General features: G+C 42.1%; 1 protein-coding gene across 1 annotated transcript in view; it reads left to right on the plus strand.

Moving 5' to 3' along the window:
- Nucleotides 1–333: 333 nt before the first annotated feature.
- Nucleotides 334–16,482, plus strand: part of cntf (ciliary neurotrophic factor) — a 171,118-nt gene continuing 154,969 nt past the window's right edge. The window contains exons 1-2 of the mRNA XM_084155074.1: nucleotides 334–738; nucleotides 9,806–10,141. Of these exons, the coding sequence (XP_084011200.1) occupies nucleotides 625–738; nucleotides 9,806–10,141 (450 nt within the window). The 5' untranslated portion in view covers nucleotides 334–624. The remainder of the gene's footprint in view (nucleotides 739–9,805; nucleotides 10,142–16,482) is intronic.

The following is a 16,482-nucleotide window of genomic DNA, read 5'->3' on the forward strand; positions in this document are numbered from 1 at the left end:
ATTAATTTAGGCAGTAAACTTTGACGGAATGTCCCCTGATATAGCCTATGTCGCATTCGTGTGCTAGTCGGAACTCGGAAGTTTCAGACTTGCTAACTAGTTGAACGCGGCACGTGTAAAACTTCAACCAAGTAGCAAGTCTGACATTACCGAGTTTCCTAGTTCCGACTAGCAAGTCAACGGGTCACTAGTCCTGGTGAATTGAATGCTCATTCTGTCAGGCCAATTCTTTTAAGCTCCTCATGAATAAATAATAGTTTACCAACTTGCGACTCCTCCCATTCCCACGCCTCCTCTTTAGTCATCCCGTTAAATTCCACATGCCTGCCTGACATAAGCCTCCCGGAGGAAGGGGAGGAGTGGCACTAGACAAGGATATTTAATACTGTAACATAGTAACACAACGGGTCAAGTTGTGGAAATAAGGGAAGGAATTCGTATACAGAAAGGTAATGAATTAACTGGCTTGGTTAAAGCGTGAGAAAGGGCGGAGACGCGCTTCTTGTTGGCTGTCCAACTTTTAGGAATATGAAACAGGAAAACCTATAGACATAAGGGAAGGTGAAGAAGGAAAAAAAAAACGTTATTGCTATCCGGTGCCTGTCTGTTGCTTCTCTACTGAATATGGCAGGGACACGGACAAGAAGAGGGGCTGGTTCGGAACAGTCCCGAACTGCGAGGGCAGCTGCTGTTGCTGATCAGTTGCACCATGAATGCACCCTTTTATTGGAACTTTATGTAAGTATTTCCTCTAGTGTAACGTCTGGACAGGCTAGTGCATTCTGCTGGATTCTGCTTCGCAATTATTAACCGGTTATTTTGCCTACTGGTTGCTTGACAAAACATGTTATTTGGCCAGTAGCCTAGCCTATGAAAGGGATATGGAAGATTCGGGTACGGAAACTTGTTGATGCATGGATTGCGATACTGGACATGTATTTATTGATTGGTGTGTGTGTGTATTTGGCATCCGATCCAGGATTGGGGATCCAGGAATGTAGCTAGATAAGGAGGGGGTGAATATGTGAATATAAAAATAATGACAGAGGTGGGCGTTTTTCTGGCGCACTGGTCGATGTCTGGACATGCACGTTTTTCCATCTCACTGAATGCAATGAATGACTGATCCAAGTCTCTTTGCTGCTAGCGGTTAGGAATGTAACCTTTACTTATTTTTAACTAGGCAAGTCAGTTAAGAACAAATTCTTATTTACAATGACGGCCTTATGTCGACACTGGGCCAAAACCGGACGACACCTGGCCAATTGTGATTAAGCCTGGAATCTAATTGCTCCTGTAAGTCGCTCTGGATAAGAGCGTCTGCTAAATGACGTAAATGTAAATGTAATGTAATGAATCGAACCAGGGGGTCTGTAGTGACGCCTCAAGCACTGAGATGCAGTGCCTTAGACCGCTAAGCCACTCGAGAGCCCATTTAGCTATCAGCCAACTATAAGACAATGCTTTTGAATCTCCACCCCAATAGCCTGCAAAATATTAGGCAATAAGGTATCTGCTAAGGTTATACTAAGAACTGTGTGTGAAAGTGAAACTAAAACGAAAACTAATCATGAAACAATTTAGTAAACTTAAATAAAATAATTAACAAACCCATTTGAAAAACTACAACTTTACTGAAACTATTATCTTTGCACCAAAACTAACTATACTGAACAAAAATGTAAACGCAACATGCAACAATTTCAAATCATGGTAAATAAATAAATTAGGAACTAATCAATGGATTTCACATGACTGGGCAGGGGCGCAACCATGGGTGGGCTTAGGAGGGCATAGGCCCACCCATTTGGGAGCCAGGCCCACCCACTGGAGAGCCAGGCCCAGTCAATCAGAATACGTTTTTCCCCACAAAAGGGCTTTATTACAGACAGAAATACTCCTCAGTTTCATCAGCTGTCCGGCTGGCTGGTCTCAGACGATCCCGCAGGTAAAGAAGCCGGATGTAGAGGTCCTGGGCTGGCGTGGTTACACGTGGTCTGCGGTTGTGAGGCCGGTTGGACGTACTGCCAAATTCTCTAAAATGACATTGGAGGCGGCTTATGGTAGAGAAATGAACATTAAATTATCTGGCAACAGCTCTGGTGAAAATTCCTGCAGTCAGCATGGGGGGAAACTAATGGGGTTTTCAATATTTTTTTTATGGGAGTTTCAAGCTTCTGAATCTGATGGTTCACGTTGAGATTTACTTTATAATTGAAAGGTAGACTCAACAAGATGACATTGCCACAAACAGCAACATATTGGGCGCGTTTGAGTGGTAAGGCTAAAGCACCCGACAGTAGACGAAAGTCGAGGAGTAAGTCAGGGGAGGTGCATCTGCGACAGATGAAAGTTGGACACTAATGTGGTTTTCCAACAGCAAGGCTCAGATCAACATGCAGTGTTGCCATTGATTATAAAATGTTTTCTTTATAATGTTGAAATAAACATGTATCTAACCCCCATATCACACAAACTGAAATAATAATATAAAATGATGTGTGTACACATTGTACAATCAATTAGTGAGAGAGAGACTCAAATATCCAATGCATTTTTATATATCTACTGTACACATAAATCACAGTAAATTGGTTCTTGTTTTTGGTCATGTGGGTCAAACAAAAACACCCTAATGATTGGTTGACAATAGAGCCTTCACAATGCAGGCGATGGCTGCAGGATGGAGTTGGTGAAGAGCAACTGCAGTAACGTGCAGTCGACTGCAGTGAAAACTTCATGCCCTTTGATCACTTGATTTTTGTAAAGTTCATGTAGTCGACAGGTAGGCGCAAGTCAGAACATTTTAATCCCCAGAATGCAACACTATTTGAAAGGCGGTGACCCGACTTGAGAAAAATGATCTGCTCTAACGTGCCCATTGAGATGAGCATGATGGAAGACTTTGCTCTCACACAGTCACACATAGTATCTGCCACAGGAGATTGGTGGCACCTTAATTGGGGAGAACGGGCTCCTGTTAATGACTGGAGCGGAATTAGTGGAATGGTATCAAATACATCAAACACATGGTTTCCAGGTGTTTGATACCATTCCATTTGCTCCATTCCAGTCATTATTATGAGCCCTTCTCCCCTCAGTAGCCTCCTGTCGTATCTGCGTATTGGCACGGGTGCGCTTTACGCTGCTACAACAAGGTAGTTACGGGACCAAAACAGCAGAGAAGTTTAGCCTCGTGCTTCAACACTCCTGGTTGTTGAGAACATTTCCCCACTACTACTGTTTACTTCGTGCATCTACGTCAGATCGCTGAGTCTACCTTTAAACCTAACCTAACCTAACCTATGACCTGACCCATCACCTTAGGGCATTTCCATCTAAAAGGACACATGACCACCAACATGTAAAGTTCATAGGAGCATGTCAAATTGGGTGTCAAATGAAAGCTAAGAGTCTATATTTTTGGGAAATGAAGGCATATATACATTTTCCAACTATTTTCTATCTTAAAAAGCTTTGATTTCTGGTCAAACAGATGGAAAAGGGGTCTTAGACAGCGTCTAACATCTTAAAAAGGTATTAGAACTACACCAAAACACAACAATCTTGAAGTAAAGACCCCTGCCAACTAATATCAACACTTACAGTATGTTTAGTTTTGGATACATTATTTTGGTAAGTTTAAGAAACATTGCCTTGTGCCTTGTAATTCCGTTACCAAAACCCACATATCTTTAAGATATTTTCTAATTTCTCTCCTCATGAGGAGGGAGGATAATGAAAGTTCACAGAAGTAACATGTACAGATAGACCTACCAATTAGTTATAGTGTTTTTATTGATATCAAGTTTGTTTATGAATTAAAACTTGTAATTCTGTTACCAAATTGTAGTAACGGAATTACTGCAATTGAAATGGCTACAATGGTAAATCATAGCAGTCACAAACCACAGTTGGGTCACCTGCTACTGTCCTCCCTTCCACTGGCATATTGCTATGTTCAGCTCATAACTGTTTTTTCTTTTCTTTTTCTGTCGTCTGGTGGTCAAAGCAAGACTGTGAAAATATCTGGACAACCCCTCCCTCTCACACTTCCTATCTGCTGCTCTCTCTCTCTGCCTCTCTCTCTCGCTCTCTCTCTCTCTCTCTCCAGTTAATGTCACCTCATCCGGCTCTCACTGACACCTACCATTACACCTACCACCTACCCTCTTTCCATTTACAGAAACAAGCATCCGCACCGACCGACAACGGACGTCCATGGACGTTGAAAAGTAGTTGAAATTTGGTCAGTCCGCCCTGGCTGGACCAAATCTGAACAAATCATAGACGTCTATGTTTCACAAGTTTGGACATCACAGTACAGCACAGTAGAGCACAGTATAGTTCAGTGCAGTGCAGTAGAGTCCACTAGAGTAGAGTACAGTATAATGTACAGTATTGTACTGTACTGAACATATCTACTTTACTGTACTGTACTGAACTCTAATGTGCTCTACTGTGCTGCACTGTGATGTCCAAACAGGTGAAACATAGACGTCTATGATTGGTTCAGATTTGGTCTGCATATTTCTACCTATGTGTACCCATTCAGGATACATCATCATGAAGGGAATTAAGTATCTGTATACTACAGATCAGGGACCAATTATGTAATTCTGTTCTAAGGGGACAGGACAACTTTACCGCATCAAAGGGACGATGGACGGGGCCATGTACCGTCTAATCTTGGGTGAGAACCTCCTTCCGTCAGCCAGGGCATTGAAAATGGGTCATGGATGGGTATTCCAGCATGACAATGACCCAAAACACACGGCCAAGGCAACAAAGGAGTGGCTCAAGAAGAAGCACATTAAGGTCCTGGAGTGGCCTAGCCAGTCTCCAGACTTTAATCTCATAGAAAATCTGTGGAGGGAGCTGAAGGTTCGCTTTGCCAAACGTCAGGCTCGAAACCTTAATGACTTGGAGAAGATCTGCAAAGAGGAGTGGGACAAAATCCCTCCTGAGATGTGTGAAAACCTGGTGGCCAACTACAAGAAACGTCTGACCTCTGTGATTGCCAACAAGGGTTTTGCCACCAAGTACTAAGTCATGTTTTGCAGAGGGGTCAAATACTTATTTCCCTCATTAAAATGCAAATCAATTTATAACATTTTTGACATGTGTTTTTCTGGATTTGTTTGTTGTTATTCTGTCTCTCACTGTTCAAATAAACCTACCATTAAAATTATAGACTGATCATGTCTTTGTCAGTGGGCAAACGTACAAAATCAGCAGGGGATCAAATACTTTTTTCCCTCACTGTAAATCCATTTCACCTATTGTAGTTCAATAAGCACATTTATTTATTTTTTTTTAACTCAAGGTGTCATATCATAGCTGACACCCCATTCTTTCTGCAGACATCTTTGAAACGTAATATTTAACAGATTTTTGGGAAAACGTGGTTAAACAACTGAGGGAGATTTTATTGTAATTCTGTTACCAAACTTTGCATCTGCTCAGGTCTTACAGTAAATGTATTTAAAAAAAAAATTAAATTACAATTCTGTGTAAATTGTTCAAAGTAGTCCTTTTGCATTAAATCGTATGGTTTGTTAAACTTTTGAATCAATGGTTTTTGTTTGGCATACATTTTAAAGTGAAAAATCTGAGTCAAAGCGTAATTCCGTTACCAGGGAATTGCCCCTTATGCATTACTTCCCCATAGTTGCAAGAAGTTACATCCCCAAAAAACACAAAAACTATACAACACATACAGTGGGGAGAACAAGTATTTGATACACTGCCGATTTTGCAGGTTTTCCTACTTACAAAGCATGTAGAGGTCTGTAATTTTTATCATAGGTACACTTCAACTGTGAGAGACGGAATCTAAAAATCCAGAAAATCACATTGTATGATTTTTAAGTAATTCATTTGCATTTTATTGCATGACGTAAGTATTTGATACATCAGAAAAGCAGAACTTAATATTTGGTACAGATACCTTTGTTTGCAATTACAGAGATCATACGTTTCCTGTAGGTCTTGACCAGGTTTGCACACACTGCAGCAGGGATTATGGCCCACTCCTCCATACAGACCTTCTCCAGATCCTTCATATTGTATGATTTTTAAGTAATTAATTTGCATTTTATTGCATGACATAAGTATTTGATCACCTACCAACCAGTAAGAATTCCGGCTCTCACAGACCTGTTAGTTTTTCTTTAAGAAGCCCTCCTGTTCTCCACTCATTACCTGTATTAACTGCACCTGTTTGAACTCGTTACCTGAATAAAGACACCTGTCCACACACTCAATCAAACAGACTCCAACCTCTCCACAATGGCCAAGACCAGAGAGCTGTGTAAGGACATCAGGGATAAAATTGTAGACCTGCACAAGGCTGGGATGGGCTACAGGACAATAGGCAAGCAGCTTGGTGAGAAGGCAACAACTGTTGGCGCAATTATTAGAAAATGGAAGAAGTTCAAGATGACGGTCAATCACCCTCGGTCTGGGGCTCCATGCAAGATCTCACCTCGTGGGGCATCAATGATCATGAGGAAGGTGAGGGATCAGCCCAGAACTACACGGCAGGACCTGGTCAATGACCTGAAGAGAGCTGGGACCACAGTCTCAAAGAAAACCATTAGTAACACACTACGCCATCATGGATTAAAATCCTGCAGCACACGCAAGGTCCCCCTGCTCAAGCCAGCGCATGTCCAGCCCCATCTGAAGTTTGCCAATGACCATCTGGATGATCCAGAGGAGGAATGGGAGAAGGTCATGTGGTCTGATGAGACAAAAATAGAGCTTTTTGGTCTAAACTCCACTCGCCGTGTTTGGAGGAAGAAGAAGGATGAGTACAACCCCAAGAACACCATCCCAACCGTGAAGCATGGAGGTGGAAACATAATTATTTGGGGATGCTTTTCTGCAAAGGGGACAGGATGACTGCACCATATTGAGGGGAGGATGGATGGGGCCATGTATCGCGAGATCTTGGCCAACAACCTCCTTCCCTCAGTAAGAGCATTGAAGATGGGTCGTGGATGGGTCTTCCAGCATGACAATGACCCGAAACACACAGCCAGGGCAACTAAGGAGTGGCTCTGTAAGAAGCATCTCAAGGTCCTGGAGTGGCCTAGCCAGTCTCCAGACCTGAACGCAATAGAAAATCTTTGGAGTGAGCTGAAAGTCCGTATTGCCCAGCGACAGCTCCGAAACCTGAAGGATCTGGAGAAGGTCTGTATGGAGGAGTGGGCCATAATCCCTGCTGCAGTGTGTGCAAACCTGGTCAAGACCTACAGGAAACGTATGATCTCTGTAATTGCAAACAAAGGTATCTGTACCAAATATTAAGTTCTGCTTTTCTGATGTATCAAATACTTACGTCATGCAATAAAATGCAAATGAATTACTTAAAAATCATACAATGTGATTTTCTGGATTTTTAGATTCCGTCTCTCACAGTTGAAGTGTACCTATGATAAAAATTACAGACCTCTACATGCTTTGTAAGTAGGAAAACCTGCAAAATCGGCAGTTTATCAAATACTTGTTCTCCCCACTGTACAAGTCTCCAAGCCTCCCACGCATAGGCTTCTTTCTGTCCCAAACACTAAAACTAAAACTGAAACTAAATAACAAAAAAACGAAATATAAATGTTTTCATGAAACTTAAACTAAAGAAAAACTAGTATAGTGTATCTGAAAACTAACTTCAACTAAACTGAATTTAAAATACAAATCTTAAAACGAATAGAAATAAAAACAAATATAAAAACACAAAACTATAATAACCTTGGACTCTGCTGACACATGGTTTATGTAGATTACTCAACATATATACATTTGCGGTTTATGTAAATTTACTCAAGATATAGCCCACACATTTGCTAATGCTTTTCAACTTATATATCACCACATAGTCATTACTCATAATAATGTATTGTAACAGATCATGACAGTTAAGAGCTTGCTGTCTCTGGTTTGCCTTACTTTTGCCTCTCCCTCTATACAACATAGGCCTAACCCTCAAAGTTCATAGCTCATTCCCAGTGGTGTAAAGTACTTAAGTAAAAATACTTGAAAATACTACTTAAGTAGTTTTTTGGGTTATCTGTACTTTGCTTTACTATTCATATTTTTTGACTACTTTTACTTTTACTTCACTACATTCCTAAAGTAAATTAATTTGTTTTTACTCCATACATTTTTCCTGACACCCAAATGTACTCGTTACATTTTGAATGCTTAGCAGGACAGGAAAATTGCCTATGTCAAACACTTATCAAGAGAACATCCCTGGTCATCCCTACTGCCCCTGATCTGGCACTCACTAAACACGTTTCGTTTGTAAATTATGTCTGAGTGTTGGGGCATGCCCCTGGCTATCCGTAAATAAATAAAAAAACAAGACAATTATGCCGTCTGGTTTGCTTTATATAAGGAATTTGAAATAATTTATACTTTTACTTTTACGTTTGGTACTTAAGTATATTTTAGCAATTACATTTACTTTTGATACTTATGTATATTTTAAACCAAATACTTTTAGACTTTTACTCAAGTAATATTTTACTGGGTGACTTTCACTTTTACTTGAGTAATTTTCTATTAAGGTATCTTTACTTTTACTCAAGTATAACAATTGGGTACTTTTTCCACCACTGCTCATTCCACTGCTCCCTGTCTAGTAGCCTATTACAAACCTATATACACATTTACTTGACCATTGCTCTTGTGTAAGCAGGGCTGCCTAGTCGATGTTCCACGGTAATCATTCTACCACACAGGCACAGAATCATTTTCACGCCGGTCAGAATTTTAACACCTTGGTATATTGTCGTGACTAGGGGTTAGGTACTCAATGGAGTCACAGCTAGCTCACTATACTCTGATCTAGATGCAATAGAATATAATAACTTTCTACCCCACTCACTCACATACACACACGCACGGGGACACACACACAAACACAAACACAAACACACACTTGGCACTTGTGATGTCACACATCCTGCCTGTTTTTCCCCCTGGAGTGAAGTTGGGGAAGGTTGGTTATGGTAGTTGAACCAGCCATCCCTTTGAACCACTAACCTCTCTGTTCCAATGGGGCCAGGGCGGATGTTGTCCTAACCACAATAGGGTTCAAACAGTTGCCAGTTGTTGCTCATCAGGGAAAATTGGTAGATTATCATCGGAAAATGGGCAAACATGCTCTTTACCACACTGTCTGTTAGGTCAGCTCTTTTGTACTTTTATACATTGCACATGCAGTTTGGTTTAAATGCTAACCTGGAATTAGTGACTTATTCATATATGCATTCCTCATGGCCACAGCTTCCCATTACTACGGTGTCCATATTCAGACAGCCTCAGTCTCAGGAGCAGCTAAATGTGGTGTCCATGGTGGTATTGCAAAATACAAAAATGTGGTCTCTTTGAAACGCTTGCCTAAATTTATTACGGCTGTGACTAGTACTTTGTGTTTTATGAACAAAATACAGTAGTGGCACTTATTAAGCAGTAAACCTTTGGTCATATATTCCTGGTCTCTTTTAGAGAACTGGATTAGCAGTGCTGCCTTTGAGTTGCATTAGCACATTGAGTTTGGTTGTGCACTAATCGTTGTGTTATGCCTGACTTTGGTAATTTGTGGTTGATTGCCTTGCCCTGTAACAGTTTGGTTGTGCACTAAAACATGACTTTTTCTCCACTCACTGTCATGGAAATGTACTTTTAAACACTGCTAATGCATTTTTTCTCCACCCTCTTTACATCCTATCCCCCTCTTCTTCCTCTCCACCTCTACACGCTCTCCATCCCTCCTCCTCACCCCCCACTTCAGAGAAAAAAGGAGACGTTTGCCGAGGAGCTCACAGTCGGCGAGGAGCGCCTGGTGACCGTGCCGCCGCTCTCCTCCCAGCTCTCGCCCAATGACAGGTTGTGGCGCATCTACTCCGGCCTGCAACAGTGCCGGAACCTCCTGGAGCGTGCCATTGGCCGGGAAGAGGGGGTGGGAAATGGCGGGGACAGGGCCGAATACGAGAGCCAGAAGAAAACAGTGAGGGATCGGCTGGGTCACCTGCTAGAGAGCACACGTCTCCTTCTGGCGGACGGAGCTGGAACTGCAGCCTTCACTCCTGATCCAAAGAATACTGAGGTACAGAATTACTGGTGTATGGTAAAGTTGCCCCAGACTCTGATCTGGGGTCAGTTTTGAATTTCCCCCACTAATGTTTAAGGTTAAGATACAGTACCTATGGGAAACCCTCAGTAGACCCAGCAGGCCTCATTTCAATACTTGAATAACTACAAAATCCTACCTCCTTCCTCACTACTTGGAAGTCATCCTTTATCTGACAATGCTGGTGTGGTGAATATAATGTAGCGTAAACCCTGATGAAGGCTACGGGTCGAAACATGTTGGTTTTAACAATAACAAAGCATTTTATCAACTGACACTGTCTTCCAAGAGTTGCTGAATTTCCTCTTCACTTCAGTTTGCTCCTCAATTCATGCAACTTGGTTGGAGAGCGAGGTAATGGAAATGTTCATTTCCCTTTTTGGTGTAAACCAGGGCCATGTATAGATGACAGATAAGACTGGTGGAAACATTTTGCTTTCAGATATCCCTAATATTTCAGATCAGTGATGAGTTCAAGGAGGAGAGGAAGAAATTAGGCTTTTGTGAACAACTTATGATATGCTTATAAACTGTTTATGTAAGGACTATACTTTCTAGTTTAAACAAACTGATTATATTACATAGTTAATTATTCATAGTTTGTTATTCATTATTTATGAATGATTATACCTCACCTTATGATGATAACAGCACTTAACCTTTTTCTAAAATGTTTTATGAGTTGGAGAACACATTGGGAGGGATCTTAGACCATTCCTCCATACAGAATCCTTCCAGATCTTTGATATCCTTCGTCTGCTCTTATGGACTGCCCCTTCAATTCAAACCACAGGTTTTCAATGGTTTCAAGTCTGGAGACCGAGATGGCCATCACATTTTATTTGTCACATGCGCCGAATACAACATGTGTAAGTAGAACATACCGTGAAATGTTTACTTACAAACCCTCAACCAACAATGCAGTTTTAAGAAAAATAATAAATAAATAAACGAAAGTAAAAAAATTAAAGAGTAACAATAAAATAACAATAACGAGGCCATATACATGGGGTATCGGTACCGAGTCAATGTGATTTTGATGTGTGCTTGGGGTTATTGTCTTGCTGGAAGATCCACTTGCAGCACTGGTGTGTGTGGCCAAAGAGCAAATGTTCAAGTAATCTGACCAAAGCACCGGCTCCAATCCAAGTGGCAATTTGTAGGACATTTGTTGGATGACATGAAAATAGAGCTCTTTGGCCACGCACACCAGTCGTGGAGTTGGCATCGAAATGAGAACGCATGAGCAGAAAATAATCCCATACCTACTGTAAAATATGGTGGTAGATCTTTGAAGTTATGGGACTATTTTGCTTCCACTGGTCCTGGGGCCCTTGTTAAGGTCAACGGCATCTTGATTTTTACCCAGTACCAAGGCATTTTAGCCCAAAACTTCGTTGCCTCTGCCAGGAGGCTGAAACTTGGCCGCTAGTGGATCTAGTGAATGACCTGCAGAGAGCTGGGACCAAAGTAACAAAGCCTACCATCAGTAACACACTACGCCGCCAGGGACTCAAATCCTGCAGTGCCAGACGTGTCCCCCTGCTTAAGCCAGTACATGTCCAGGCCCGTCTGAAGTTTGCTAGAGTGCATTTGGATGATCCAGAAGAGGATTGGGAGAATGTCATATGGTCAGATGAAACCAAAATAGAACTTTTTGGTAAAAACTCAACTCGTCGTGTTTGGAGGACAAAGAATGCTGAGTTGCATCCAAAGAACACCATACCTACTGTGAAGCATGGGGGTGGAAACATCATGCTTTGGGGCTGTTTTTCTGCAAAGGGACCAGGACGACTGATCCGTGTAAAGGAAAGAATGAATGGGGCCATGTATCGTGAGATTTTGAGTGAAAACCTCCTTCCATCAGCAAGGGCATTGAAGATGAAACGTGGCTGGGTCTTTCAGCATGACAATGATCCCAAACACACCGCCCGGGCAACGAAGGAGAGGCTTCGTAAGAAGCATTTCAAGGTCCTGGAGTGGCCTAGCCAGTCTCCAGATCTCAACCCCATAGAAAATCTTTGGAGGGAGTTGAAAGTCCGTGTTGCCCAGCGACAGCCCCAAAACATCACTGCTCTAGAGGAGATCTGCATGGAGGAATGGGCCAAAATACCAGCAACAGTGTGTGAAAATCTTGTGAAGACTTACAGAAAACGTTTGACCTGTGTCATTGCCAACAAAGGGTATATAACAAAAGTATTGAGAAACTTTTGTTATTGACCAAATACTTATTTTCCACCATAATTTGCAAATAAATTCATAAAAAATCCTACAATGTGATTTTCTGGATATTTCTTTCTAATTTTGTCTGTCATAGTTGACGTGTACCTATGATGAAAATTACAGGCCTCTCATCTTTTTAAGTGGGAGAACTTGCACAATTGGTGGCTGACTAAATACTTTTTTTCCCCACTGTAAATATTAAGACGAGCAATGTCTGAGTGGCATTGACTAAAATACAGTAAAATAGCAAAGTGGAGGTGTTGTTTCCTACCTTCACCACCTGGAAGCGGCCCGTCAGCAAAGTCCAGGACCCAGTTGCACAGGGCGGGGTTCAGACCCAGGGCCCCGAGCTTAATGATGAGGGGGGATATACACGGCCGTGACTATAACCGTAGAAAATTATCTTGGGAGATAATACGGTCTGCATTTGATTGTGAGGTATTCTAGGTCGGGTGAACAAAAGAACTTGAGTTCCTGCATGTAACTACAATCACACCATGAATTGTTAATCATGAAACACACACCTCTGCCCTTCTGCTTCCCGGAAATATATTTATTACTGTCTGCGCGATGAACCGAGAACCCATCTGGCTTGACCGATTTTGACAGAATATCGAGAGAGAGCCATGTTTCCGTGAAACAAAGTATTTTACAGGCCCTGATGTCTCTCTGGAAAGAAATCCTTGCCCTGAGCTCGTCGACTTTGTTATCCAAAGACTGAACATTAGCGAGTAATATACTTGGAAGCGGTGGGTGGTGTGTGCGCCTCCTAAGTCGAACCAGCAGGCCACTCCGAGTGCATCTCCTCCGCCGGCGATGTTTTGGGTCGGCCGCTGGAATCAGATTAATCGCCCTGGGGAGAGCAAACAAAGGATCTGCTTCAGGAAAATTGTATTCCTGGTCGTAATGCTGGTAGTTCTGGTGAGTTACCACCGCTCTGATATCCAATAGTTTTTCCCGGCTGTATGTAATGATACAAAACCCTTTCTGAGCTAATAATGTAGAAAATAATACAGTGAGGGAAAAAAGTATTTGATCCCCTGCTGATTTTGTATGTTTGCCCACTGACAAAGAAATGATCAGTCTATAATTTTAATGGTAGGTTTATTTGAACAGTGAGAGACAGAATAACAACAAACAAATCCAGAAAAACGCATGTCAAAAATGTTATAAATTGATTTGCATTTTAATGAGGGAAATAAGTATTTGACCCCTCTGCAAAAAATGACTTAGTACTTGGTGGCAAAACCCTTGTTGGCAATCACAGAGGTCAGACGTTTCTTGTAGTTGGCCACCAGGTTTGCACACATCTCAGGAGGGATTTTGTCCCACTCCTCTTTGCAGATCTTCTCCAAGTCATTAAGGTTTCGAGGCTGACGTTTGGCAACTCGAACATTCAGCTCCCTCCACATATTTTCTATGTGATTAAGGTCTGGAGACTGGCTAGGCCACTCCAGGACCTTAATGTGCTTCTTCTTGAGCCACTCCTTTGTTGCCTTGGCCGTGTGTTTTTGGTCATTGTCATGCTGGAATACCCATCCACGACCCATTTTCAATGCCCTGGCTGAGAGAAGGAGGTTCTCACCCAAGATTTGACGGTACATGGCCCTGTCCATCGTCCCTTTGATGCGGTGAAGTTGTCCTGTCCCCTTAGCAGAAAAACACCCCCAAAGCATAATGTTTCCACCTCCATGTTTGACGGTGGGGATGGTGTTCTTGGGGTCATAGGCAGCATTCCTCCTCCTCCAAACACGGCGAGTTGAGTTAATGCCAAAGAGCTCGATTTTGGTCTCATCTGACCACAACACTTTCACCCAGGTCTTCTCTGAATCATTCAGATGTTCATTGGCAAACTTCAGATGGGCATGTATATGTGCTTTCTTGAGCAGGGGGACCTTGCTGGCCCTGCTGGATTTCAGTCCTTCACGGCGTAGTGTGTTACCAATTGTTTTCTTGCTGATTATGGTCCCAGCTGCCTTGAGATGATTGACAAGATCCTCCCGTGTAGATCTGGCCTGATTCCTCACCGTTCTCATGATCATTGCAACTCCACGAGGTGAGATCTTGCATGGAGCCCCAGGCTGAGGGAGATTGACAGTTATTTTGTGTTTCTTCCATTTGCGAATAATCGCACCAACTGTTGTCACCTTCTCACCAAGCTGCTTGGCGATGGTCTTGTAGCCCATTCCAGCCTTGTGTAGGTCTACAATCTTGTCCCTGACATCCTTGGAGAGCTCTTTGGTCTTGGCATGGTGGAGAGTTTGTAATCTGATTGATTGATTGCTTCTGTGGACAGCTGTCTTTTATACAGGTAACAAGCTGAGATTAGGAGCACTCCCTTAAAGAGTGTGCTCCTAATCTCAGCTCGTTACCTGTATAAAAGACATCTGGGAGCCAGAAATCTTTCTGATTGAGAGGGGGTCAAATACGTATTTCCCTCATTTAAAATGCAAATCAATTTATAACATTTTTGACATGCGTTTTTTCTGGATTATTTTGTTGTTATTCTGTCTCTCACTGTTCAAATAAACCTACCATTAAAAGTATAGACTGATCATGTCTTTGTCAGTGGGCAAACATACAAAATCAGCAGAGGATCAAATACTTTTTTCCCTCACTGTACATAAAAAAACAAAATACCGCAGAGTTTCCTAAGAGCTAGTCGCAAGGCCGCCATCTTCGTCGGCGCCAGTAAGCATGGATTCCGATTGGTCAGACCAGCGTTGAATAGACCTTAGCATGGGTACTTCCTGTTTGAGTTTCTGCCTATAGGAAGGCAGGAGCAAAATGGAGTCGTGATCTGATTTGCCGAAGGGAGGGGCGGGGCAGGGCCTTGTAGGCATTCCAGAAGGGAGAGTAGCAGTGGTCGAGTGTTTTACTAGAGTGAATACTACAGTTAATGTGTTGATAGAACTTTGATAGCGTTTTCCTCAAATTTGCTTTGTTAAAATCCCCAGCTACAATAAATGCGGCCTCAGGATATGTGGTTTCCAGTTTCCATAAAGTTCAGTGTAGTTCCTTGAGGGCCGCCGTGGTATCGGCTTGAGGGGGAATATACACGGCTGTGACTATAACGGAAGAGAATTCTCTTGGGAGGTAATACGGTCGGCATTTGATTGTGAGGTATTCTAGGTTGGGTGAACAAAAGGACTTGAGTTTCTGTATGTTATTACAATCACATCATGAGTAGTTAATCATGAAACATACACCACGCCGTTCTTCTAAACGGAGAGTTCTTTATTCCTGTCTGCGCAATGTACTGAGAACCCAGCTAGCTGTGTGGATAGGGACAGCATATCCCGAGAGAGCCATGATTCTGTGAAACAGATATGTTACAGTCCTTGATGTCTCTCTGGAAGGAGATCCTCGCCCTGAGCTCGTCTACTTTATTGTCCAGAGACTGAACATTAGTCCACTCCGAATACCTCTTGGAGCAGCCTCTGGGATAAGTTTAATTGCCCTGGGGGTACGATCAAAGGATCCAATTCGGGAAAGTCGTATTCCTGGTCACAATGCTGGTGAGATACCGCTGCTCTGATATCCAAAAGTTATTTCTGGCTGTATGTAATAACACAAAAAAACGTTCTGGGCTAATAATGTAAGCAATAACACACACAAAAAACGAAATACTGCAAAGTTTTAGTTATAGGAGCTAGAAGCAGAGCTGCCATGTCTGCTGTCGCCATCTTGCTATACCATTGAAAACCTGTGGTTTCAATAGAAGAGGGCAGTTTATAAGCGCAGACGAAGGATATCAATGAGGAATGGTCTACGATCCCTATGTGTTCTCCAACTCATAAAACATTTTTGAAAAAAATATTACTCATTAAACAAAATCTCTTTCTCTGAGCAATTGTATTATTAGAAAATAATGTAATTTCCCAATTTTTTTGAGGATACAATATAGCTCAGTATTTGAATTATTTATTTTATACAGTCATGTTTGCTCATCTTCATCAAGGGTGTCAATAATTTCAGACCCCACTGTATGTCCTAGCACAGTGTTTCCTAATCTATTCCGGGGGCACACATTCCGGGGTTGACCAGGGGTTGATTAGGCCACCAGTTGAATCGGGTGTGCTAGTGCTAGAACAAAAATATTAAACCCTCGGGAT

This window comes from Coregonus lavaretus, assembly GCF_964263955.1.
Source record: "Coregonus lavaretus genome assembly, chromosome: 38".
Classification (NCBI taxonomy): domain Eukaryota; kingdom Metazoa; phylum Chordata; class Actinopteri; order Salmoniformes; family Salmonidae; genus Coregonus; species Coregonus lavaretus.